The sequence below is a fragment of the Emydura macquarii genome, unplaced genomic scaffold (assembly GCF_026122565.2).
Source record: "Emydura macquarii macquarii isolate MOO-44397 ecotype Brisbane River unplaced genomic scaffold, CSIRO-AGI_Emac_v2 contig_968, whole genome shotgun sequence".
Classification (NCBI taxonomy): Eukaryota; Metazoa; Chordata; order Testudines; family Chelidae; genus Emydura; species Emydura macquarii.
In genome coordinates, this window is record NW_027131105.1 from 2,050,246 (window position 1) to 2,078,022 (window position 27,777).

General features: G+C 39.0%; 1 protein-coding gene across 11 annotated transcripts in view; it reads right to left on the reverse strand.

Moving 5' to 3' along the window:
- Positions 1-27,777, reverse strand: part of IQSEC1 (IQ motif and Sec7 domain ArfGEF 1) — a 218,301-nt gene that overhangs the window by 13,446 nt on the left and 177,078 nt on the right. For 9 of the 11 annotated variants that reach the window (XM_067543784.1, XM_067543785.1, XM_067543789.1 and 6 more), the window contains 9 exons: positions 27,562-27,723; positions 21,743-21,865; positions 20,518-20,684; positions 15,354-15,493; positions 13,409-13,438; positions 10,627-10,752; positions 5,326-5,425; positions 1,156-1,329; positions 226-402 (listed from right to left, as the gene is read on the reverse strand). In XM_067543784.1, coding sequence (XP_067399885.1) covers positions 226-402; positions 1,156-1,329; positions 5,326-5,425; positions 10,627-10,752; positions 13,409-13,438; positions 15,354-15,493; positions 20,518-20,684; positions 21,743-21,865; positions 27,562-27,723 — 1,199 coding nt within the window. The remainder of the gene's footprint in view (positions 1-225; positions 403-1,155; positions 1,330-5,325; positions 5,426-10,626; positions 10,753-13,408; positions 13,439-15,353; positions 15,494-20,517; positions 20,685-21,742; positions 21,866-27,561; positions 27,724-27,777) is intronic. The other 2 variants (XM_067543786.1, XM_067543788.1) reach the window with 1 other exon arrangement.

Genomic DNA, 27,777 nt, shown 5'->3' on the forward strand with positions numbered 1-27,777 from the left:
CAGTTTGATATTTTCAAATAGAGTTTGTTCAGTACAGCAAAGGTAAAATAAAAAAAAACCAAACCCAACAATAAAACCAACAAATGTTAAAAAAGCAAATAGTTAAACTTTCTGTATTACTTCTTTATATGGTCACCATTCACAAATGATCTTATTTTTCTATCTAGCCATCACGCTTCTTTGTATGCATTGGTCTATAGAGCAGGGAATAAATGTGGTGCTTACCAGCTTCCGAGAGGTCTCTAAGGGAGCTGCTGAGTGCACTCCTTTTCAGTCCCTCCCCAGTAGCATAGCTGTCATCCAAGCAGGCTCTGTTCAGCGTCCCATTGCCTGATTCTTTTTTCAGGCTGGAGCACTGGGACATGCTTGGACGTACCACCCCTTTCTGTTTTTCTAGTTCAGCTGAAACAAAGAGAATGATTGTACAGTTCATAGTTATTGACTATAATGAAGTGGAACTGATGACACGACAAACCAAACATCATTATTCATCCAGAGATGTCAGTTTGTTTTGGAGCTGAACTGTACATAGAAGATGACTTGATCTCTGTCCCAATGGCTTTATAACATAACATCTGCAGTGAAAGGATGTCACATACTGGAGAAATATAATATAAAATCCTATGTTTAGGCAGATATACATCTGCAACTTCCAGTATGTTAATTTGCACAATGGCTACTGAAAGCAACAGAAAACATGACGCTTTTCAAAAGAATAAAAATTTGATATTAAGAAAATACGTGAAACTTCCTCTAAATTCCATCTCCAAAAGACACTACTGTACCTCTTTTTATTAAGCCAATTAAAATAGACCTAACATTTACAGTACAAGTTATTTACCCTATTTGGTACAGACCCACCTCTATTTACTCATCAGTCAGTTTTTGCTTGTGCTTAAGATATGTTTCCATTGCAGTTACACTTGATCTTAGTATTACACTAGCTACCAGTCAAAGATCCTGGCAGGAGATTTAGGAATCACTGTTTATCACTAAAATAATATCAAAGCCACAGAAGAAGGAGAGCTACATTATTTTGAGCCTTAAATCCTGTCTATTATTTTAATATATATAGATAGATATCTATCTATCTATCTATATATCTTAAACAGGTGTACTAATGTTGATTAGTTGAAAATGCTCTATTATATGTACCTTTGTACTTACACTCTATTCTGTGCTTTTCCATTTCTTGAACTTCTGCAATAGACTCTCTCAAGTCATCCGTAAATTTCTTTCTATCCTGAGGATTCGGTGCATTGAAATTTATTAAGACTTTGATATCTGCTCCTGGAACAGCTGATGTGAGCCGTATGCCATTTGGATAATCTGGGGGAATGGGGAGGAAGAAAAGACGAGATCAAATTATTTGTATTTTCTTTAATTTTATTCTCTTTAATTTTTACTTATTTTTTCATGAATTCTCTTTGTTAACATTTCCAAACCTTGGACAGATGTCCGAGAAAAGGATTTTTTATTATCACATTAAGAAAGTCAGAAGGCCATTTTACCTGCTCAGGACCACAGATATATTTTCTAAAAGAAAATAAATCTCACTGAATATCCACATGGACAATTATAACACAAAAAAATGAAATCTGTTTGTAGTAGCAATGTCAGTGCAAAACAGGTTTGAGGTTTGGCTGATTTGCTCAAAGGGCCAACCTATTTAAGTTCTAAACTAACCTTGTCTAAAATAAAATAAATCCCAGTCAGTAATCTTGATTTAAAAAAAAAAAAAAAAAAAAAAAGCAGCTAGTCTAGTTTAAATGAAAATATTAAACATAACATTACCAAAGATCTAAACAATACTGTAGTAGGCAAACAAATGAAATCTATTGATATATATTGAACTATAAAGACAGAGATGCATACACACATTGTGTGTCACACTAATTTCATTCAGTAGATTGGAAACAATGATATATTTTATAAATTGATTAAGTTTAATCTTTTTACTTGTTATGGACCAAATTTTCAAAACTTTCTCGCAAATGATGCCTGTCATCTTTGCACATGCAATTGCTAGCATGCTAACAGCCTGGTTTTGCAGGTGCAAATCAGTCAGATGAACAACTATCCAGTCTGCACGTGCAAACAACTGTAAGTGCAAAATTTACAGATGTAGTTTGAGATAGTAGATCAAGGCCACCTTGAAAATATAACACTTAGGTATAGAATTATAGTGGACATAACAGAAAGAAAGCCTAAAAAGCTTAAGGGATGGAGTAAAAATGTGCTTTTTCTGTAGGGCATAAACAGTGACATCCTGACATTTATTTACAACCATGGGGATCAGTTTCAGGGCATCTAATTAAAGCCCACTGTAAATGATGGAGCAAACTGCCCTTGCTTATCATATTGTCAGCATATTAATTCTTGGACTAACTGCCTGTAGTCCAGCTGCAAGTCTAACATAGCAGGTCTTAACAGCTGGTCTTATGAACACCTGCCAATTGAGCAGAAAGATACACACAGAGACATATATGCATAATGAAGATTTTCTCCACTACAGAAAACTAGTTCAGGTTTTGCTTGAAGTGCTGACTCCTGGAAACGTGCAATTGAATAAAATTTCTTTCTTGAACCATCTGACCTTATTGATCAGGAAACGGTCCCCAAATTGAATACTGAAGTAAATACTCAAAGAAGGATCACAGCTCTTCTATGTATAAAAGTCCATAATCTGACATACATTACTCCAATACAGGGTGCTTCCAAGTGCACAACAAAATGGAATTCAAGCATTGTAGATTTCTTTTTAAGCAGAACAACAAATCCTCTCTCATGGTCATTCACTCAAGAAACACCATCCGGTGTGAGACAATATCTAACCCCAGCTGCCAAGATCACTGTGTTCCAAAAAAAATAAATAAATTACATAGTCTTAGAAAGTGCGAAGTCAAATCTACAGGTCTATACCTACAGGTTGCACAAAGACATATGCATCAGCCAAATTATAGTTTCAACAAAAAGGGAAATCAGACTATTCACCTTTCTTGGGTGGAAGATGTGCCAACTAACTAGTCAGTTATAAAGCAGAAAAAGTGCTTAAAACCTTCATAAGACCTTCATAACAGCCGGGCAAAGAAAAGTAAGGCAACTTGTTAACTATGCCACCTAGACAGAAATGTAAGTTAGTGAACTGCATATATCAGCTCTACTACACAGACCATCTAAACTCCAGAAACAACAAACTCCTAAGGCCAGAGTTGCTATTAATACAACTGAGATTCCTAAAGCAGCAAACACTGACATAAATGTGTGTTAGCTAGACTACACTGAAAATATGCTGCCAACCTTAACATTTTAAAAAAATGATTTGTGGCCTATTTATGCATTGGAGATAAATGCCATATTTCCTTTTCTGAAGCCAACAAATCCCATAATATATTTTACCCTTCTAAGATGTGCAATGCCAATAATTTTAGTCGACTCAGCAGTAGCCAAATTGAAAGCTTTCACTCCCTTTGCATTAGTGACACTGGCCTCAGAATGCTCATGAATTCCCTTCCCTGTGAACAAGTTGATTCTGACAGCTGCAACATGCAGATTTACTGGATAGTTTGGTATTGGTTACTTGCCTGCTCTACTGGCCCTGCAATACTTTGAGTAACACTCCTGTGGGTGAGAGCAGACAATGAGTTTCACAGATCACAGGGGAATAGACTTTCTCTTCCCCCATTGAGGTGTACAGTTTGCACATTCTGAGCTCTTTGTGCATAAACAGTAGCTTACACACAGGTTGGCTGCACACATTCGTTTTAAACGTCTTTGGAAAAATACTTTGATTTTGACAGTTTTTAAAAATTTGATCAAGCTTTATTTTCCAACAAGGAAACGGGTTCATACAATCCCACATCAGGGCTACGACTGTGACTGATTCTGTTAACTCATCTGCAAGATCTTTGAAGAATGGAGATGACATCCTCTTTTCTGGGTCTGCCCCTCTCCCTCTAAGAGGCCTTAGTCTCAAATCTGCAGGGTCCCATCCTGCCACCCCTCCATTCAGTGTGTCTGCACTTCTGCAAAGGTGATAGATAGTGAGATGGCTTGGGCTGCAGCAGCATCAGTTGGTGGGTGGCACTCACAGCTATGTCTCATTTCCACTGACTCCAAGATACCATGGGTCTCTATGTTTACCCAGAAGTGAGGATGTGGACAGGAGCCAAGAGGTTTATTGATTGCAAAAGACATGGGGAAGCATCAATAGAATTAGGCGTGTCTGATCTTTGCCTGTGTGGTTTGCAGTTGTATTAGATCCAAGGCTGCTTCTGGATGCCCAGGTGATAGCAAAGGCATCTGACACCTATTTTCATCTATGACCAGGCTATAAACGTTCCTGTCTGATGTGGACTGTATCTGAGTAATTCATGCCTTGGTAACTTCAAGGCTAAATTATAGTAATAAACCATAACTGTAACCCTTTAAAATCACCCAGATTCTTCAGCTCATGTAAAATACACCAACTTGTTTCTTTAGTTGGATAAGCCATTTGATAATGTGGCCTCATTTTCAGGGGTTATGGGAATGGCAGGCATGGAACACCTGGGAGAAATCAGAAACTATCGTACACAATAACCTTGAATTGCACTGGATTTGTCATGCAGTTCAAAGTTTTGGCTATTATCTATAAAGCCATACATGGGTCTGGGTACCAAATATCAGAGAGACCACCTATGTCCCATAGAGCCAGCTGTACTAGCTGCTAGATTGCTATTGGTTCCTGGACTCCAGGAGCAGTGGCAAGTTATTCATATGGAAGTCCTCTTTTGGCTGTCTCCTGGAGACCGAATTTGGTACATTTGACCAGCAAAGCATTTAAATTACCCCAGGAATATCTGGGGACACAAGATGCAGGTTTTTAACACATAATCTTCATCTAACTATATTTTTGTATTTGTCTTTTAAATTATGCGAATTCCCTAGGTTCTGAGATGAGTTATAAATCAGTAAAGATATTAATTAAACAAACAGTGACTTGAGAGACTGCTTTACACAAATCTCTCCCACAGTCATTTAGAACTATATGTAAACACAGTTCTGTTAATTGCAGCTGAAGGTCAGAAATGGATACACCAAATCCGTCCTCACTGCATTCAGAAACACCATTCTGAGTAAGATGTGACGCCTAGCCTTATGGCAGAAGTCTCTCAACAGTCCTGCTGCCTGCTACTTTCAAAGAGCATCTTTTATTTAATTCTAGGGTTAGTTCCAGTACACATGGACTTCACTCCTAGACCTAAGAAACTGATGAGCAGCTCTTCAACCTGATATCAGAAAACCATGCAGGGCAAACTAAAAATAGAGAAAAAAAAGACTTACATTGATTTTCAAAAAGAAGAACTTGCATTCCATAGAGGGAAAAGGACTGTCGAAAACTGTACGTCACTGAATTCTTCTTCTTTTGAAAGATCTTGGTGACCTGAAAATATTGATTAAAAAAACAGACCAAATAAGAATGTGTTCTTTAATCTGAATGTCAGTGGAAAACAATAACCTATAATAGTTAAACAATTCTATACACACTACTTTAAATTACTCTTGGTACTAGCATATCAGAATGTATTTATTTATTTATTTTTGCCAAAGGCAGCTTCGGGCCTGCAATACAATAACTATTTGCTACTTTCATTTTTTTTTTTTTTTTTGCACTGGAACTGGTATATTTGGATATGATTTTACAACCTTCACTTGTAGAAAGATAAACAAGGCTTGAAAAATTTACATGACCTCTACCACCCAGAAGACTTGGGGTGAAAATATCTGTGTGTTAACATGTCTCCTAAGGCCACTGTCCCTAAAACTTAAAAAAAATGAAACAGTTACATATTGATTATTGTATAATGTATTTAATTGAAACATACTTGCAATTAGCTTATGTATGTGTCATGCTGGCTGGATTGGGGGGGGGCATTTATTATATTATTTAACATCAGTATGTCAAAATCATAATAATTAATATGAGATATGCTGTGTCAGGTACCATTAGAAAGGCTATAATGTGCTAAGTAAGATGATGATGTTTATGTTCATGTGTTATGTGTATAATGGAAATTATGGACATGGTTGATATAGCAGTATTTCAAATAGTGCTGTTTCTGGGCGACACCCCCAGACAGGATGGCTGCAGAACAAGCGCCTGCTTAATGGCCCATTAAGGAAACTCACAGGTACAATGGGCCAGGGGGAGAAGCCAAGGATATACCCGATGAGTACCCGATGAGGACTTACTCATGTGACTCTAGACTTCATCTTGTTTCTGTAAAATTTCTACAAGCAGCATGGCAAAGTCCAAAGGACAGAAAAGGCAGCTGTCCCACATCCATTTTGTCTTTAGTTTTCACCTATCTCTGGATCAACTCATCTACAATTGAACTGAACTGAAGTTGTGAAACAAAGGACTGAGACCCATCCAGGTACTGGATGTATACCACGGGGATTATACACGCCTGCAAACTCCACAATTCTACTAGAAACCTGATGTATATGGACTTTCCAATCATTTGTATGTATCTGATTGCTTTAATCCTTTAACATTTCTCTTATAGTTGGTTTCTTTTATTTTATAATAAACCTTTAGTTTTAGTTACTAAAGGATTGGCTGGCAGCATGGTATTTTGGGTAAGATCCAAACTTATATTGATCTGGTATTGTGGCTGACCCTTTGGGGGCAGGAGAAACCTTTTTGGTAAAGAGCATAGAGTTTTAAATAATTAATCTCTTTACTGGACCTAGTGGCCGATTGGGAGCCAGAGACTGAAATGCAGTAAAGGGGGCTGTGTATATTTTTATTTTGGCTTCTTGATAACCAGTGTGGGAAATCAGAAGCATTGTTTGTGGCTGGTTGGGAAGTCTGACTTCAGTGTCATCCACCAGTGTTGGGAGAATCTGCTCTCCTTTTACAGCCTGCCCTGACCTTGGCATTTTCAGGTGGCTACGCTAGGCATGGACGGGTCACAGTATGTCATTCAACAGAAACTTGCTATGTCTCCCATGCTTGTCTTACACCTTTTCCTCTATCCTAGATCAGAGTTTATCTTTTAGTTATTTTCAGACTGTTTTCTCTGCTTTCTCTCTCCCTCTGACCTCTTACTTCCCTTTCTCCACCAAATAGCTGTCTGTCTCTCCTACTCCCCACCAAAATCTAAGTACTTGACTATTTCTCCTTTCTATTACCTTATCTCTCAGTCTCTTTCCTTCCTCTGCCACCCTTCACCCTCATTCCTATTTACTCCCTCTCACCTCCTCCTACATAGAGCCCTGCAAATCTGTGGATATCCACTTTATATTCGAGGACCACGTTTGCATACTGGATGTGAATACAAATTTTGTATCCACACCGGACTCTACATATACGTAGAGCTTGAGAGGTTTCCCAGGTATCTAGGATATGTCTACACAACTGCAGGAGCGAACCTCCCCGCTACTTCTGCCACCTCTTTTCTGAGACTTCAGAGTCTGAGCTCCAATTTGAGCCACAACTTCGAAGTGCTGTCTACACAACTATTTTTAGAGAGTCACCCCAAATCTGTCGATCTGGGCTGGGAGGCTTGCTTCCATGGGCCATGTAGATGTACCCAAAATAACCCAAGGACTAAACCACTCACTAGTCCAGAAGCAACTCTCAGATAAAAAACTGAGTCAACTGACAGGGGACAATAGGATAGGATTCCTATCAGTGTGTGGTCTGTGGACTTTGTTTGTAGGATTTGTTTGAGAAGAGGCTGAGGGAACTAGGCTTCTTTAGTCTGCAGAAGAAAAGAATGAGGGGGATTTGATAGCAGCCTTTAACTACCTGAAAAGGGGTTCCAGGGAGGATGGAGCTAGGCTATTCTCAGTGGTGGTAGATGACAGAACTAGGAGCAATGGTCTCAAGTTGCAGTGGGGGAGGTCTAGGTTGGATACTAGGAAAAACGTTTTCACTAGGAGGGTGGTGGAGTATTGGAATGGGTTACCTAGGGAGGTGATGGAATCTCCATCCTTAGAGGTTTTCAAGGTGTGGCTTGACAAAGCCCTGGCTGGGATGATTTAGATGGGGTTGGTCCTGCTTTGAGCAGGGGGTTGGACTACATGACTTCCTGAGGTCCCTTCCAACCCTAATCTTCTATGATTATCTTTTGTTGCCTCCTGTTCGGCTTATCTGCTAAATCTGAAGCATATATCCCTTCTGGCTGCTAGATGGCAGAAGGAGCTTTTCCTCTCTGTCCTCTGGGCTACAGTGAGATTGGAGCGTGGTGGAACAGGACACTGTACTGCAACTCAGGAGACTTGGGTTCTATTCCGAGATCTACTGCTGTGTGACTTTGGCCATGTCTCTTCACCTTCCTGTGCCTGTGATTCCACTCTTACCTTTGGTCTGTCTTGTCTGATTAGGTTGTGTTTGTACAGTGCATAATACACTGGAATCCTGATTTTGACTGAGCCCTCTAGGCATTAAACAAATACAAATAATATCTAATCACCTACTCCTCTTTAGCCTCTGTTTTTGGGACCTCCTCCACCAGTGACTAGATCCAATACCTGCCTTTGCGGCAGCTCACAGCTTGCTCAAGTTGCAGCAGAATAAAACTGACCTAGTTCACTGCTAGCTAAGGAGACTCTGGTCAGTTTTCTCTCTGATACAATTTGGCAAAGCTATTGGCATCAGACTAAGGAAGACAAAACAGAATGTTTGCAGATTGAGGATGACAATGTTGCATTGATTTACACTCATGATCACATTTGGATTTGAAGGTTATTTTCCCATTTTTAAAGGAAAGTCTGCTTTGTTCAAGCCCCGAGTAAGAGTACAAATTATATATAATGAGCAGACAGTGTACCTTTATGTTACCATTCACAACAAGATATTGCATACAATATCCAACCAACTAAATTCTCCAGGTAAAAACCAAAATAAATTCAGACTACAGAGTACTACAAGTGTTCCTGTTTTTGAAAGTAATTCAACCAAATACTTCCAAGCTGTCACTCTTTTTATTTGTATTTTTAAAAAACACTGGGTCAAACTAAATGTGTGCTGGGAAGGAAAATTAACTGTAAAAATGTATTTCAATATACTCAACTTATATTCAAGTGAACAGACACATCAGTAGATGTATTATGATTCAGAACAAAGATCAATAGCCAGGTATAATTACCCTTTTCTGTTTTATCTCAGTAGCTAGATGAACCTTTTTTTAGAACAGGTAAACTGGAACTATCACAAATATTTTCTGCAACAATAAACTATTGTACCAAACTATCTTCTGATAACTAACAGCAGTAATTAGAAAGAATCTTCAGGTTTCAAAGAAAATCATAGATTACATGTATTCAGGGGATTATCAGTGGTTCTGAGCAATTGGACATGAACTCTTCCTAGACTATTTGAGGCTCAAGGTCATATTCATGGATTACTAGAACACAATTTGGATTTTAAATAGGGTGTCTGATTTTATTCAGGACTCTTATTTTTTTAAATCATTTGAATTAATAAAAATCCAGGCTCCTGTCCCATCCTCTGGATGTCCAACCTACAAATAAATCAAACAGTGCACAATTCAAAACAAAGGAGTGCTCAGCCCTCCTTGACTCAAATAAATACTAACCAGCTAAAGCCAGATAATAAAAATAACCCAAACCCTGCCTGGTATCCTTTACCAAAGGCCTGGGGAAAATGACGGGCTTAGATGTTATGAGATATTAATGATATTCATGTAAGCAATACATAGACCTAACACCAGGCATTTTTTCTGTCGATTTGCTAGAACTGATTTAATTTATTATAAGAAACTCAATTAGTAGAGCTCAATTTCTAAAATTCAGCATATTTGCATTGACATACTCACTGCTCAGACATGAGCCTCCCCTTATAAACTAAATTCTTCTATTTTCTCCAAGGGGTGTGTATGTGCACGTATGGGATGAGAAGGAACCTATTTTCCAGATAACTAGAGAATACAAAATCCTTAGTTTACAGCTGTTCAAATCCAGATCCATAATGCTGTGTCTCTTAGCACATATGGCCTCTTCCTGAGAGGCTTTCAGTGCCCTGACTCCCATGGAAATCAATGGGAGTTCAAAGCACCAAGCTCCATTGAGATAGTGCTGACCTCCAGGAAGGAACAAGGGCCAGGTTTTTAAAGGTATTTAGGTGCCTAAAGATGCACTTAAGTGCATAAATCCCACTGAAATCAATAGAAGGTATGCACCTAGGCACTTCTGGAAGTCCTGTTAGGTGGTCATCTACACCTTAGGCACTTAACTACCTTTAAAAGTGTGGCCCCCAGCTCCTAGCACGATCTGCACAAAGTATTTTCATTTTAGAAAGCTGACCTTATAAAGCAAGAAAATCCTCCTCCTCATGTCATAGACAACCTGGTTGATAGTGCTAGTAAAGCTCTCTAGCAAAAAAAGCCTTCAGCCATGGTGCCAAAAATATGCTGATAAGAATATCAGGGCAAAGTTTAACCTGTCTCCCTCTAAAGCAAGATAAACACGTACATGGCAGCAGAAATCTAGCAATGAAAATACAGTTTTGTCCACACACTTTTTAGTATACTTAGGAAGTCTCTCTACTTATCAGAATCTCTGTACTAATATAGGCTTATCTTAAAAAAGTACATTGTATCTGAAAATACATACCACAAGGAGATCATTAAATAAAAATATTTCTCGCTGGTGCAGACCAAGCTTCTGAGGTTTATTTGGATCTGGAACTTCAAACAGCCTACAGTAACAAACAAGTCTCCGGTGGGGTAAAGAGAGAACCTACGGTATACAGAAAAAGTACAATGCTGAAATCAGGTAATAAAAAGTGCCTTTCTTGCCTTAAGTCTTTATGCCTATGCTAATATTTCTAATATCCTTAGCTTTTTATGACCAATAATAGACTGTTTTTCATCAAAGGATGAATAATATAAGTACACAGATATACCTGCTGAAGAGTTGCAAAAGATTCACAACATAAAAATCATTATGTCAGATATTCTGTAGGGACTTCTATCCTGTGCATTGAAGCCAATGGGAGTTTTGATACTGACTTCAATGGGAGCAGGAGAAATCCCTAGTTTGTATAGCTGTAAAACATTGAGTAAAATAAAGCAGAATGTGTGATCACAGAACAAAAGTGTTTCTGCTTGCCGGCACCCTTTTAAATATCTAATACTGAATAACAGGGGATGCAAAATTATTTCAGCGTTTGTGAGATGGTGAATACACCAGGGTTTGAGTTTTCTGTTTTGTTTTTAAATCGGTCATTGAGTTAGTAATTCAATTTGTGACACCAAGGTAAGATGGCATGTACATCAGGAAAAAGTAAATGCATTTTCAGTCTGACTTCTTTTCTAATACTGATAAGAAAACCAAGAACAACTTCCCATTTTCTTACTTGAAACATCCCTGCCTGCTACATCTACAGAAAATAGTTATTCTGAACCTACTGAGACTTCATGTCTTTCAAATGTAAATGAGATTATTCTGCCAATCATTTTAAAAAGGGATGTTTTAAATTTATTTTTTCATGTAAAGCATAGAATATTCCTTTGCACCTAGACTTGTTTTTCTTATTTTAAGTTAACTATTTTCTTACAACCTCTGATTTTGTACAGGAAGAGTATGGTTTATTAAGCCAAGGAAGCTGAAAAGCAGAGATTATTAGTAAGTACATACTATTCCTCTAAATCAGTGGTTCTCAAGATTTGTTCATAATATGGCCTATATTTTAATACAGAAACTGATACATGGACACCTTCAGGGCCTCTTTGTCATTTCACAGGATGAAATCTTGGCCTTATTGAAATCAATGAGAGCTTTGCCACTGACACCAATTGTGCCAGAATTTCACTCCCAGTACCTCTGTGACATTATATCAGTTACTTATTCTCTGGGTTTTTTTGCCAGGGAAGGACAGTTTTAAAACCTAGCTATTGTGCTACAGGAGTCCAGCTGGCAGAGAATGCTAGCGGCGTTGAATCAGTTTTCCCTCCAGGTCAGCCCTGCCAACTTTTGGTGCTGGACTAGCTGGCATGAGCTCCCACCAGAGAGAGGCTTGTAGGTGGGTTATACTGCTGCATACTGAGTTCCCCTTGGGGCTGGCAGCCTGGAACCTGCCACTGCAAGATGACAGACTCAAAGGAGCAAACTGAGCCCAATTAATTTACACTTAACTACAGAGAGACCTCCAAATGGAATTTAACTGAAAAGAAAATATTTCATTCCTAACAATCAACAGTCGTGTCCCCCAGAGCATTTTCATAGTCTGCAGGCATTGCTAAACATACACCTAGGAAGTACTAATAGAAGCTTTCATTAGACTATGAAACAAAAGATTTCCACCACTCTAACAAGGCTTCCATGTTGACTGCTTATGCAAGGACAGCAGAAGGCAAGCAGATTAAAAGCAATGCAAGTGAGAAGTCATGAGGAAGTACATTCTCTGGATCATCCTAAGCTAAAAAAATGCAAAGGAAAATGATCATAATAAAAAAAATTCATTGAGTCAAATTTGTAAAATGACATCTACTCTTTTGACAGAAGGTGCTACATTATAAACACAGTACAGAGCTAAAACAAGTAATGGGGAATTAGCATTTATATTTCACTGCCTTAAAATAAATTTTTAAATGGTTTTTACTACTGTTGGCAATGGTAGGCTGAGATTAAAATAAGGTGAACCATCAGTGCTAGAACTAAAAGTGCAGTGGGTGCAGCTGGCTTGAAGTAGTTTCCATTATATACAGGGTTTGCAGTTTGGTTCACTGGCTCTCAGTACCCCCACTATAAAAACTGTTCCAGAACTACTAAGTGGAACACTTCAAAAGGAGATTCAATTTTAGAAATATTATTGAATTTGTGTAGGACTTTAATTTGGATTTAATGTCTGCTCTATTCATCTACCTTTGAAAAGAGAGTTATAAATTAATTGGTAATAATCTTTTAGGAAACAAACAACAAATAATGAAACATACTAGGAATAGCTGATAAAGTAAGAGCTAGGTGGAAAGGCATGGCTTTTGGGGAAGAATCAGTGCAATTTTCATTTTTGTGTAGGGCACTTACATACTGTGGTGACAATTTGCATTAAAAATGCACAAATAAAAACACAGAGCATAAGAAAAACAAAATCTAAAAAGCTCTAGGCAATTAATTACAAACAAACAAACTATATGAATTTTTAATTCTTAGGAAATCTTTATACCTCAGAGCAAGAACCCATTTCAGCAGGAGGTGACAGAATATTTTTGCTAAGTCAACAATGCGAAAAGTTTGCTTAAAAGATAAATCAACTGAAAGAAGCCTACATTTTGAAAAAGTCAAAAATACAGAAGAAAAATAATAGTTTTTGTAAGGGATAATCCTGAATATTAAACCGCTTCTGATTAGTGTGGTTTGTAAAGCAAGAATCAATATGAAAAGGAATACCTACACAACCAAGTCCATGATGCAGAGATCCAATCTACAGTAGAAAGAAACATACAAGTTTGTTAAACTTAACAGAAGCACAGTACTCTATCATAGCAAGTAAGTACTTCATGGACTCACTATGACTAAACTCCTATAAAGTAAAAACATTTCTATGAATAAAGATTGATGGCTATTTCCTGCATTTTCCTTTACACGGTAAAATAATTCTCATCAAATGTTCCTGATCCTATGAAAAACCACTATGCCTCCAGAAAGGCTGTTAAGTGTCCCTAACTCCATTGACTGCATGGGATCAAGCCCTGTGTCTGGAATGTTACATGCCTGAACCAGACAGGAGCCAGAAATACACACAAATGCTGTCAAATGAAAAATTTATATGACAGTAAATATGACCCACCGCCCCCAAACACCTACTATAGAACAGTCAAGAAGTTCTTCATTTCTCCCTGAAGCATATGGAACTAGCTTTTGCTAGTGTAAGATGCTATTAGCTTTCTCATATTGGTAATGTTTTCCCCTAGTTCTTCCAGTGAGTCTTCAGTCCTCTCTCATGCCCTGATTCCCCTGCACCTGACAATGGGAAACAGGACCAAATCTATATTTTTCTGTGGTATGCTTTAAACCAACTGGGAACATCTCAAGTTAGATAAATAATACTTCACACTGATCTTCAAAGCTCTTTACAAATAATGGGGCAAATCTTGAGATCCCTCCTCAGTTTCTAATCTGTCCTTACTCATGTAAAATTTCCAATGGGGAGTAACAAGCCAAATCTCAAATGGGAGTCCAAGGACCCATTAAAAATGAGGAAGGACCTCAGGAATCAGCTGATTATGGTGTGGGAATGAGAAGGTCTGGGCTTTACTTCCAACTCTGTCACAGATATCCTGTATAACCTTGAGCAAGTCATTTTCAAAAAGGACCCAGCCTGAGATAGACCCATGGGTCTGACTGTCAGAAGTGTTGAGGACTTGGAGGCTCCCACCGACTACAGCTACAGGTTTGGGGGAATCCAAAAACCAAGGCACCCTAAATCTGTGGGCATTTTTGAAAATGTTGTCCTGAATCTTTCTGTACCTCAGTTGCCTCATTTATAAAAAGGGGATAAAAATACTTCCCTCCCACATAGGGATGTTGTGAGCAGAAATTAATTAATGACTGTAGAACACTTTAAGATCCCTGGATAGAAATCAATGGCTAAGTACACAATAGTCAGAATAATACTCAGCACCTTTGTGAACTTAGTAAATATCATCCCATGTCTACAAATGGAGAAACTGAGGAAGAAGAGTTAAGTGAGTTGCCAAAGCCTAATGAAGGAAGGAGGGAGTGTCGGAACCAGCATTAGAACTCAAGAGGACTTGGTTTCCAGATTCTCTCTTAGACCACAAGTTCACATCACTCTCCAATACAGATCTCCTCTCTTTTAAACACTGGCTCCTACAGCCTGTTTTAAGGAGGAGGAAATACTGACACCAGTAAAACCTTTAATTAAAAGGTATAAAGTTGAAATATGTTTTTCTAAGACATCACTTTGCAGCAACATGCTACAGTCCTTTTGAAATATAATAATTGAAGATGCTTAAAATGAAGACATTTCAGAGCCAAAATTCAGGACTGAAACTAATAGGGAGAATATGTGGGCAAAACAAGTAAAATTTTATCATCTTTATTTTAAAAAAATAATTTGAAATATTTGTAAGCTCACCATGCACAGATGTGCGCTACCATCCAGGCTACAGTGCAGAGAAATGTTCACTTGCTTAGTGAAAGTTAGGAAAACAAGGCCATCTTTGTAGTAAATTTATTACATAGCCATACTTCTGATCTTTCGTCACAGTCCAGCCCAATTTATATTTACAAGAAGCCTCGGGTAGCATCCCTTGCCCAGCAACTCTCAGTCATCTGGCATAATGACCTGAAGTTTCAGTGCAAAATTAACTTACTGGTTTCTTTCCTACAATGAGTTTTTCGACCTTTTGGACCTGGGATACATGATCCTCATTTGTCTTCAGTTCCCGTTTGCGGATTCGCTCATATATTCCAATTAGCATCTCTCGTGGGATATCTTCACCATCATCTACACCTGCAGAAACCAACAGCTCTCATTACCACTTTGGCTTACAATGACCTGACTAGCAAACCCTGACTCCTCTCCGGACTTACAGTTCAATAACGTGGGCTTCTTAGTAAGGACAAGATAAGGACACAGGTACTGTCTGTTTACCTTACTACCCATAAAGGCGGCGTTGCCTTGTTTATATGGATTACTGCTATGCCTATTAATCTAAGCAGTTCTGTTCCATGACCTAATATAGCCAAATTATCTTCCAGCCAACAAGTAGATGAGGGAGTCTAAGCCCTTTTCTGATTCACTGTCATTTGCCAATCAGCAGAAGAAAACACTGTTATAGATACTAAAAAAAAGTGTTACTTCTCACCCCCTTATTATCACCATACATTCATCAAAATTTGCCCATAACAAGAGTAATTCCCCATACAAACCTTCAGAGCTACTAAAACAGATAAAATAAAAAACACACTATCAAAGTTTAAGTTACTGTGACACTCTGTAGCTCAAAGTAGCACCCTGGAACCTCCATATTCACCACTGTGATATGATTACGATATGTTTTGTACACTACATGGCTTGTAAGTATCCTTTCAAAAGTCTTGATCTGTTAAACATTAATACCCTGTTGGATTGTACATGCTATCATTGTATGTGAAGTTATGAAGTATTGCTGAATGTGCTACTGAAATATGTTGTGCGGTTGGGAATGCCCACAGCCAGTCTTTCAGCTGCGACAAAGGAGAGCCCAAACTGCATCAATGGCCCATCAAGAAAGCAATCCACTATCCCAGAGGCTCTTTAGAGAAGGCACGTAAGCAATGTAGACTGCCTGACCAATGGGGACCGCCTGACCTCATCACAGCAAGGATCTTTCTCACAGCTGGAAGAAAGCATAAAGAGGGAGAATGACGTCATAAATTGGCCTCTCTCTACCCCCATCTCAACACCTGGAGGAACGTCAGGAGGAAGATGACTTTGAACTGGGGAAGGGTGGTCCCGGGCTGGAAAGGGAGTCCAGTCTGTGTATTGAAGAACTGTGTAACCTGCTTGTACCATCTGTCAGGGTGAGACACTGCTTGATTCAAATACTGCTTAGTTTGTAGAACTTTAACTGAGAATTTACTTTTATTTCTTAAGTTACCAACTTTGATCTCTATGCTTGCTAATTATAATCACCTAAAATCTATCTTTCTGTAATTAATAAGTCTGTTTTATATTTTACCTAAAACAGTGTTTTTGGTTGAAGTGCTCAGGGAGTCTCAGCTCAGGTTACAAGGGCTGTTGCATGTCCACTTTCCTAGGAAGATGTGGAGAACTAAGTAATGAGCTTACACTGGTCAGGCTTCTGAGCAGTGCAAGACAGTACAGTTCTGGGGTGCAAGGCTGGGGAGCTTGGTGGAATTGGTTGAAGCCTCTCTATAGATGGTTCATGAGTGCACCCTGGGATCCATCACAGTTACCAAATAATCCTTCTGAACTCTAAACTCTACCTTTGTCTCCAGAAGAGTATAGCATTGGACAGAACCAGCGCAGCCATTTCACAGCCCTGACCTGGAGGGACCAGCTCTACAGGCAAGATGGTAGTTCAGTCTGTGTGTTCGTTCAGTCTTTGGCCTCTTTGTGGAGACTACCAGCATGGGTGCCAATCAAACAATGTGAATGGTGGTGGCGGCTTTGATGACGTGGACACTTGTCTAGCAAGAAGTGAATGAGCATCCTGAGCACGCCATTCTGCAAGTTGACCTGCACAAATAGACCTTTGCACCAGCACAGTGTCCCAGAGAGCTTGACTCATTTCACAAAAGCCACCTAACAATTTTCACATTCTAGTGCCTTTCGGTCACTAATGACCTCAGCTGGATTTGACCTAGTTAACCAGAAGTTCTGAATCCTACATCCCAGTTCAAATAATTTTCTCTCCCATTTTAATGGAACTTTTCATTTAAGTCATAGCCATACATCTTATACAAACCAGTTTAATAATACACATTATTCTCTTTCACCGAACTCATTTGCTAGATTTTCTACCTTAATTAATAACTTACCCAGTCCGAGATGACGTTAGACACCTATCATACAAGTGTGCTTATTAAAAATAATTCTAGCTAATCATTGGTTTTAATATTAATTTTAAAAGAATGAAGTTCACTCTAGAAGAGTATTTTATACTATTTCACATCAGAGCCTTGTCATCATGCTGTTTTAATTTTTAGTACTGAATAATTATTGTAAGTATTCTAACGACTGCTATAGAATCCTGGAAGCTGCTCTTGAATTCCTAACTTTCACGGACAGAATCCAAATACATCTTTTGCACATCAAATCTGGTGAATGATTTAAAGCAGGGGTCTGCAAACTTTTTAACACAGGCTGAACCACGTCTTAATGGATATCTCCTCTCCCATTCGTGATCACCCTCTCTCCCATTTGCAAACATACAACATCCCTGTGGATACAGCTATTGATTACATAGAGAAGTAGTCTGATAGTATTTAATCATTTCTTAGCAGCTTAAAGCAAGGGGGAGCTGCACCATGTGAGCATTTGCAAATGCTCCACAGACCACAGCTGGAGACCCATTAATTAAAAGTTGGGGAAAATATAGCCTAGTAGACTGTTCTCTACGACAAAAAATATCTATAAACATAAATAGGGATTCAGTAAGAGGGAGCCTTTAGAACCCTCTAGGTCTGATATAACAATAAAAACATGACTGTCAAATGACTATAACATGTATGAGAATCAGGCCATTTCCTAACCTTATTCTTTTGTGGATTAAAATAAAATTACAATACTAATTTAACCTTGTTTAGCTTGCAGCCTACACTAAAATATCTGCCAGGGATGGTGCGTGATACTCATTTACTCAGAACAAAATGGACAAAGGACACCTTCATTTTCAAGATCTTAATTTCCAGGATGCCTCAGTATCCATCACTTAATCAGCATCAAGATACACCAACTGTATCTGTAGATATTAACAGAAGACTGACATCTGTCTGAATTATGTAGACATAAGTCTGGTCAGTGGCCACAAATGAACTCCACTTCCCTCTTCCTGCCTATGCAGCCCACTACTCTGTGCCATGAGCAAAAGGTGGATATATATATTTTTTTTAAACAACCAGTATCTTCACGCTTACTGCAGTGTTGCTCCTGTTTTTGTTCTGCTACTGAGCCCACCATCTGCCACAATCGAATGCTACCAATCAGAAGAAACACCATGGATTAGATGGTGCCTGACCCTTGCACAGGAGTTGAAGTGGGGAAGGGTAAGCATAAGCAGTCTTCCCTTTATTGTGCCCTTTGTGCACGGACCAGAGATGGTCACAATCCCCCTTAGTGCCCCCTGGGCATAAACATCCTGAAAGGGTGTGGGGTAGGGAGGAGGTCAAGCACCCCGACAGAACTGGCCATGATGGTGGGGTGGATGCTGAGCCCATGGGATACATTCCCCATATACATGCTGCAATGTGTCCACTCCTCCTGAGTCCAGCCTCAGGCCTGGGTAGGGGGTGCAACTCCCTTCACACCATCCCCCATCTGGGCCTGTGTCTATGAGGCACAGTCAGGTTCTCTGTCAGTGGCAGAGAGCTAGTTTAGGACAGCATTGAAAGGACTAGTCAATGAGGCAGAAACACAAACTGGAGCTAGGTTTGCAAACAAAGTTGGAGGGAATCAAAATGTATTTTAAAATAATGTTGCTCTTCTTTCCAACAGGCCACACTCTGGAGAACAGGGTAAGATTCTGCAGGTTGGAGGAGGAACCAGCATATAATATGGGAAGGCATGGGATATAGATTTGGTGAACCAGGAAAGCAGAAGAGCAGAAAGATGTGGGGATCTGACTGTGAGTTTTGAAGTGCCAAGAGCTGGAGGACAGATTAAGTCTCTTGATTGGCAATCACTCTTCAAGTCATCGAATGCGGATTCCATATCCACACAAGTACAGAACTGAAATGCAATTTAGTTAGTTGGATTTCAATTTCCTTCCCACTTGACTTTTACACGGCCCTTACAACTGACTTTTTCCATGGGGTTTAAAGCCTCTGTTTAATTGAGAAGGCCTTCAGCATGGCACACTGATTATTTTCCAGACCTTATACATATTTATGTGTTCACAGTGTAAGTTGTCTAAAGTAACATTTGATAGGGAGGGAGTCTTGCAAACAAAATTGTTAATTTGCATCTCTGAGAACATGGATAATTTTCCTGGATATGCAGCTTCCATATTAACACCCCTTTAATATGAGTAGGAGTGTCTTTGGTTCACAGAAGACTAACTTGTCTGATTGGCAACAGACTGAAAAGTTTATCTTGAAAAGAAACTAGCTAGTGAAAGAAACTTCCTTTTAAAAATTAAATTCAAGATTTTGGAGAATGCTGCAAAAGGTCCTACTTCTGCAATTCTGTCAGCATCAAGGACCAGTGTCCTTGGTGATGGACTCATCAATGAGGCAGAAACACAAACTACAGACTTCACAGAAGGTATGAGTATAGAAGTCATTAGTGGGCTTACAATGTAGTTACGAGCCTTGTCTACACACTGTATTCCCCCTTTCACAACCACTGACTACATCATCCAGTAACACTACTGATTTTTTGTACTGCCTTTCACTTGTTGGACAACTTTACTATATTTGATCTATATGAAGTTTTATTCATCCTCATTCATGTACGTAATTCATTGTCATTCATGTATGTAAAATTACAGACTTTATGAGCTGCTATCTGACCTACACAAAGGGTGTCAGCCTGCCAAGTGTCAATTATATCCAGGAAATCGGCACATTACAGAAATGTGAATACAATGTAAAGGATATTTATAACATATCTCAAGGGAGTTGGGAACTAGAGACTGAACAGAAGTGCTTTATAATGAGGATGGAATATGGATGATTCTGCTTTCACATTATCTTAGGGATAACATTGCTGAAGTCAATACATTCACACCAGTATAAAAGCAATGTAAGTAAATCAGAACTAGGCTCCATATATTTTCTAACCTTGCTGACTATCACTAAAAGTTTTCTCACCCCTTAGATTCTTAACAAAATCTTCAAGCTTCATCTTGCGTTCTGGTTTCACATTTGGGCTATACATGTCTGTGTTTAACAATATGATTGCAAAAGCTAGGATGAAGATGGTATCAGGATTTCGGAACTGTCTCACAACGCCTGGATTGCAGATACAGTATCGCTGGCTGTAAAAAAAAAAAAAAGGGGGGGGGAAGTTGGCCAGTCTTAAGAAATGCTCTGTGACTAAAACCAAAATCAATGAATTGTTACATTCAAGAGGCAGAGTTTGGTATCATTTATGTTTCATACACATTTAGTTTTCTATAGTATTTCTCTGGCTTAAGTTTTCCATTTTACAACCAATAAACTCATTAGCTGGGCTAGATCCTCAGTTGGGGTAGCTTCATTAACTTCAATACTCCACTGACTTTAATAGAGCTACACTGCTTACAACAGCTAAGGATCTGGCCAGGATTTTTACAATTTATATTTTAGACGTTTTACATTTTTTCCTTCCACAATAATTTATTAAAGCCAACATGAATATTCTTTAATGTTCTTTGCCCCACTGTGCTAAACTGCTTAACAGAAAGTTAGAAAAGTACACAGAGATACTGTAAAATGTAAATAAAGTTCAATGCCTCCATGTACAGAAAATAAAGCTCCTAAATGACGACAATAAATTTCTGGGAACAGATTTTTTTTTTTTTTTTTTTTTTTAAATCTTACCAGTCAAATTGATTTTGGAAGGAATTTTTCACTTTAGAAGCACAAGTATATTATATAAATGCATATTAAAATAATAAATATACTAATAATATGCATTAACAACAACAGCAAATAAATGAGAGTTCTGTGGCACCTTAAAGACTAACAAATTTATTTGGGTATAAGCTTTCGTGGCAGAAACCTTCGTCAGAAGTGGGTTTCTGCTCATGAAAGCTTATGCCCAAATAAATTTGTTAGTCTTTAAAGGTGTCACAGAACTCTCGCTGTTTTGCTAAAAACAGACTAACATGGCTACCCCTCTGGAATAGCAAATAAAACTTCCTAATTCTATATTTAACATATAAAGTAGAGTAAACATTTACAGTCATGTAAATGCATAAAAACCCCATTGTTCTCAAAGGCAGCTTAATAAACCAGGGAATAGCCTAACTCTACCCAATCTTTCTGTCTCACATTTAACAGCTGGATGGCATCGGGTGCTCTTACAGCTGAGTAACATATTTCAGTTCCATACCTAAAGGCTTCAATGAGTCGTTCTACTTTCTGAGCTTCTCCTTGAACACGGATATGAGCTTGAAATTTCCTGAGTGCTTCATCCAGTTCCATTGCTGAGAAGTCCATCTCATCCACAACACAGCTAGAATAAAAACACATTCTCATTTGCTCTTTTCCCCCTCCACAATACATTATTAAAAATAAGTTATATAGAGAAAAACCAAGCCAGTCTTCAGCATTCCCCCATTTATAGCAAAATACAAAAGCCACAAATATGTCTCAGAAAGTCCAGCCCTGTTGCAATAATTGTCCATGAAAGCATTAAGAGGAGAATTGTAAGGAATATATCAATTAGGAAAAAGGAGAAGGTGTAAGCAAACCATGTTTTTCTTTATTGCAGAGCTGCTGACATGATGAACACTGATCAATGTAAAAAACTGCACATTGCCATGAATCATTATCTGTTTTGTGCTCTCAAATCAGTGAATTATCACCATGCAGTCCTAATAATAATAATAATAAAAGATTTTTTGCTGATTAAAATATTGACTCATAAATAGCTGCAGCAAATAGGATATCCTGTGCCAAGTGGCTGTGGCTTCAAGAATTTTCTTAAGAGCAGTGCAAATGTTCTGGCTTTGCATGATATTTTTATGGGACATCTCAATTTTTTGCAATAAATCTCATCTCCCGATCATTCACCCCATCCTTCAGTTAGCACATGCTGAGTAAGACAAATACCTTCTTGCTTGGGATAGACCATACTGAGAACTATTAAAACAGGATGATCACTGATCAAACTGTCATTCTAACACCTTGTTTAAAAGCTACTTTCAAATCAAAGAGTCGTGGGTTCCTTTTCTTCTAACTTGGCTTTTAGGTTTTAATAACCAAACACGAATCACTGCAAGTTATAGCACAGTAAAGCAGTTGCTTCAATAAGAAAATATGATCCAGGTTAAAAGGCTTTTTTATTAAACATATTGGTGTACAGTGATAAACTAGCATACCCATTTCTCTTGCAGAACGAAGCACTGTGCTACCATAAATTAATTCCAAAGTGTTTTAATGACTCCAGCCCACATGCTTTCCTTCTGTGCAAAACTGCAAGGAGCAAAATAAAAGACCTGGGAACTCTTCCTAGTCCATCCCTGTAAGGACAAGATTGATTCCACAAACACAAAAGAATCACTATTGTAAATTCTAGAGGTTTGGAACATCACTGTCTCTTCAACACTGAAGAACTCTCTCTCTCTCTCTCAAGGAGTGGAACAGCAAGTATGTGGACCAGCTGGGGAAGAGTCAAAGTGAGAAGTGAAGATATTAGGTGTATCTGGATCTCCAAATATCCTTGGCCAGCAATATAATGGGAAGCTCTCTATTTTGTCCCTTCCAACATTCTCTCATCAGCTACAGGGACAGTAGCTATGCCGCCAGTGGCTAGAGTCCATATCTGCAAGCATTAACTTCAATCAGCATTAGCTTTCTGTGATCTTTACTCTACATCTTAAGTTTCTGTGGGATGTGTGTGGGGCAGGATGACACGCCATTGAGTATGGCTTCTTCGTGGTGCCTATTCTCTGCCTGGTGTTTCTTTGCAATATCTTATGCCAAGTGGAGAAAGGAGGGTACAAAGGAACATCCCACTCAGTTGCTGTTCCCATCAGTATAACACCATAACTGTCTGATGTTTAGCTCTCTACTGCACTGCTAGAGAAAGCACAATGGTCTTTGAGCTTTACAAAGAATTCTGTAAGGGAATTAACTGAAAGGAGAGGGTTGCGATACACAACATCATGTTTTCCACATCACTTGGATGCTGTTTTTTATGGAGGTTGCATCAAGTGTGATAAAGTCAGGCCAGAGGGCTACAGAAGGGTACTTGTGGGCCAGTATGTCAGCCCTAGAATGCTAAAGGCCCTTTTCCCTGCAGGTTACTGCAGGTTGATTAGAAACACCTGAGCCCAATCAAAGGCTACTCCAGGCCTATTAAAACCCTGCCTCTGCTAGACAGAGACAAGCTGCCAGAAGGCTGCGGCTGTAGGAGGAGACACTTCCCCAGAATTGGAGATAGCGCCCCTCCCCAGGAGGGGAGCGGCAAAAGAAAAAACCCAGGCACCAGCTTGGGGGGGAAAGGCTGATACCGCTCTGACCCCAGGGTGACACCACCATGTCTACAACTCCAACGGAGGAACCAGGGAAAGGTACTCTCTGGGGTCTGGGTGATATACACTTACCAACTCACCCTCCCCTCCCCCCTTGGGGCAGAGGGGCATTCCATGGCCCTAAACCAAGGTCCACCCCGAACATACTAGCAAAGAGATGCTGAGAGGAGAAACAAAGGACTCATGCAGGGTGCGTCAGATTTACCCCAGGTCTGTCTCACCACAGGAGACAACCGTCACCTGGCAAGGCTGAGGTGCTTTGCCACACAAGTTATTCACCTATACTGCTAGACATTTGGTTTTTTAATACAAACCTACAAATATTTCCCATTTGTTAAAAGAAAGTGGATAGGTAGATAGAAAGCCAGATCCACAGCTGTGTTGGTATGGCATGGCAACAGGCACATGCTGGAGAGGCAGGAGAGAAAGGTGGCTTTATGGCCACCACAAGTTTTTCTAGCAGCCAGGAATCATTGCAGTACAGCAGAGCTCTAGCCATGCCCCTGGACAAACCCTATACCCTGACAAAGGGTCTAGCATAAAGCCATTAGGCCACCCAGGGATACCCTTACAGTAGGGGAATCCCCAGACAGCCCATCATGGAGAACCACAAAGCATCTGGAGTGGCAATGATCTGGCCCAGAGTCTGAAATTTAGATGGTTTTCCTGGATGTTTTCAAAATTGCACTGTGAAGAAGTTTTTAAACAATTAAACATTCCCATGCGACATCTGCATATCTATGCTCCTGCCTGAGAACCAGAAAGTGTACCTGATGACAAATTAAATATAGTTCCAACCACACAAAATAAAAGCATCAATCATGAAAAATAATTACATGTTTAAAATTATTTCCATTTTTACTACCTGAAGCTATTATTAGTAACACGGGGAATGGAATCTGGTTTTAAGTATGATTTTTAAGACACAAAAATAGTCACCATATTGCTGTAGCGCAACAAAGAATTTGTGAATATCCCTATTATCAGGTCAGCTTGGTTAAAACTGTTGTGCTTTTTTGTAGCCAAGGCTCACAGTGCTATATAAGAGTCAATTAGGCTACCCTGGGTTTCCTCAGAACAATTTTATTTTTTTTTAACATGGCTGGGGCAGGTTATTTTTAGAACTGATTAACTGCAGCAAAAATACTGTCCAGAGGTCATAGGCAGGTTGATGTCCCTTTTTTCTCTTTGTTTGTTTTTGAGCAATTTACTCATCCAAGAAGTCTCATTACAGATCCGCCATCTGGCTATCAACAAAATTCTTACCCAATTTTCTGCTAGGTTGCCTGAGGCACAATGAGGTTAAATGATTTGCCCAAGATCACACAGTGAATCAATGACTCATTTTATGTTAGAATCCAGCTTCTTCCTTGCTCACCATAGTTTGCCTTGATCATTAGATAATACACCTGCCTTGGAAAATCTTCACCCCAGTCTAACCATGGGACAGATCCAGGGAATGATTGCAAATGGTTAGAATGGGCCAGCCAACCTTACTGCTGAATAGCCTGATTGGCTGAACTACTGAAGTGAATTCTGCCCCCTTCTTTGGTGCTTGATGCAGTAGGGCAAGTCACTAAACTTCACTGCATACCTTTGTGTAGAATCCAGAGTTCTTAGTCAATTACCTTCTCCTGCTGTTTATACAGTAAAGATGCAGCTCCTGAACCAGACAGTTTACAAACAAAAGACCCCTGGAAGCAAAGATCTATGATGTGTGTAATAAATGCAAATAAACTCTACTAATACACTGTTCAGCTTGCACAGTTGATACACAAAGGTTCTAACAGCAATAGCTTTGCACATCTTGTACACAATTCACAACACACAGAAACAGATCAAGCTACTAGTCTGAAAAAAATACCACATATTTAAAACAAGGCCTAGTGAAAAGTTGGTGTGGGAACCTTATTTTCATTTCCTTCATTTGGGTGCCTTAAATTGTGCCAGGGTGCATTTACTTTCTACTTTTTAATAAAAAACAAACTGCCTGTGATAGATGCTCACAATTAAATGATCCCATTTTCGCTTTGGAGTGCATGATTCGTAGAGGGAGGAATGGTAGGAAGGAGTTAGCAAGCGATTAACATTAGGCACAACTGGCCCATGCCTACAGTCCCAGGTTCTGGGGTTAGCTGATGACATGAATGACACCTTCATAGGCAGCTGGAAGAATTCATGCAGAGAAATCTGCCCATAGCACGTGGTATTCTACAACACAAGTGGATGTGTGGATCCTCATGGATCCACTTCAGTGTTTAGGCAAACAATATCACAAAGCAGCAGCACAGCCAACCCCATGCTTACCAAAATCATGAGTCAGATCTCAAAAAAATATGCAAATGGATTAGAAATCATAGGAGATTTAAAAAATACTACATTTGGGGTTCTTTTACTTTGCTTTCTGGTTTTTGTGATTTCAGGGGTCACATTTCAAGCTCCTGCAGGTTCTCATGTAATCACATGGCTCCTGGAGCTTGGTTTTAAGAGAAACACCAGCTATCATGACACTTTTGATAAAATCATATAAGGTTAGTGAGTTAGCAATGCTGAGTGGAGCTCCTGTAGCGTGATCCACCTTCAGTAAAGTCAAGAGCAGATTTTCCATGGGGGTTGAATTAGGCCTCTGCTGCCGAGGCTCAGAAAGTGATTTTCCAATAGTTTTCCAACTTAAAAATCCCTCACATGCCCTAATGCCAAGAAAGGCATTCAGTCCTTAATAAGGGCTACTTCTATACAAACCTCAGCAATTTTTGCTGTTGTCTTGGTCAAAACTGCATAGCTAGAATTTTTGTTTTGTCTTTTTACACTGGGAAAAGGGTATTTCCCCCCATGTACCCAACACAGTTACATAGCCTATTACACATCTAACTGGCTGTTTGTGCAGTAAGTGGTAATTCTTCATGTAGATCACATGTTCACCAGTCAATAAATCTGGGCCAAGATGTAATCAGCTTTATTAGTGAGTGTGTCTTCCATACAGGTCTTGAAAAGAAAGTCACTACTAAATGAAATATCAAATCACTTAAAATAAACAAAAGCAACCTCCATCCTTAACGGACAGTATTTGAATAACCGTAACCAAGCTGTTGATGAATGTAGCTTGCTGCTTCACTTTTGCTTTCCTTTTGAAACAGGTTTTTATCTAACCCTTAGCAAGAGACTGGTTCTCATACACCCTGATTAGACAAGTGTCAGTATAAGAAGTCCCTGTGTATCTATTAGATAAGCTACTTGTTATGAAATAGTAATGATTTTCATGTTCCTTTACTGAAGAAGTCTTACATAGCACATAATTTTTTTTTAATTTCACACAGTAAATTATTTCAGAGCTTGAAGAAGGAAAAAGGTCTCAGAATTAAGAGACATAGTCCTTTCCCAGTGAAATTACAATATAAATTTAGAATAAACGTGAATTACTATTGTGTATATAAATCCTTATAGGCATTCTACTTGATCAGTTTTGTTGAGAAATGTTAGCATTGCTGGAAAATAAGGAAGAGTATTTATTTTTGCATGTTCTTTGTTAATCCTCACAATCGGACAAGTTTTTCTTTGAAAACATTTTTATTCCATGCACAAAATATTCAGTGAGCATCTGCCCATTTAAGTGTCCCACAGGGCACATGTGAAAACTTAAGGGCTCCATCCCATCCCTTCATGAAATACTCACTCCAATACATCTCGGTTGAACTGCTTCTGTCGATTGCCCAAAAACTCTCCAATCATCTGTCTGCTGAGTCCTTTCCTTTGCAGAAGAAAATGGGCGACACCAACTGGAGTGTCTGGCACGAAACCTCTCTCAATTAGATACTGGACTCCTTTTTCAGGTTTTCTAGGGAGAAATATAAACGCAAAGCCACTTATTTCATTTCCTTCATTCCCATAT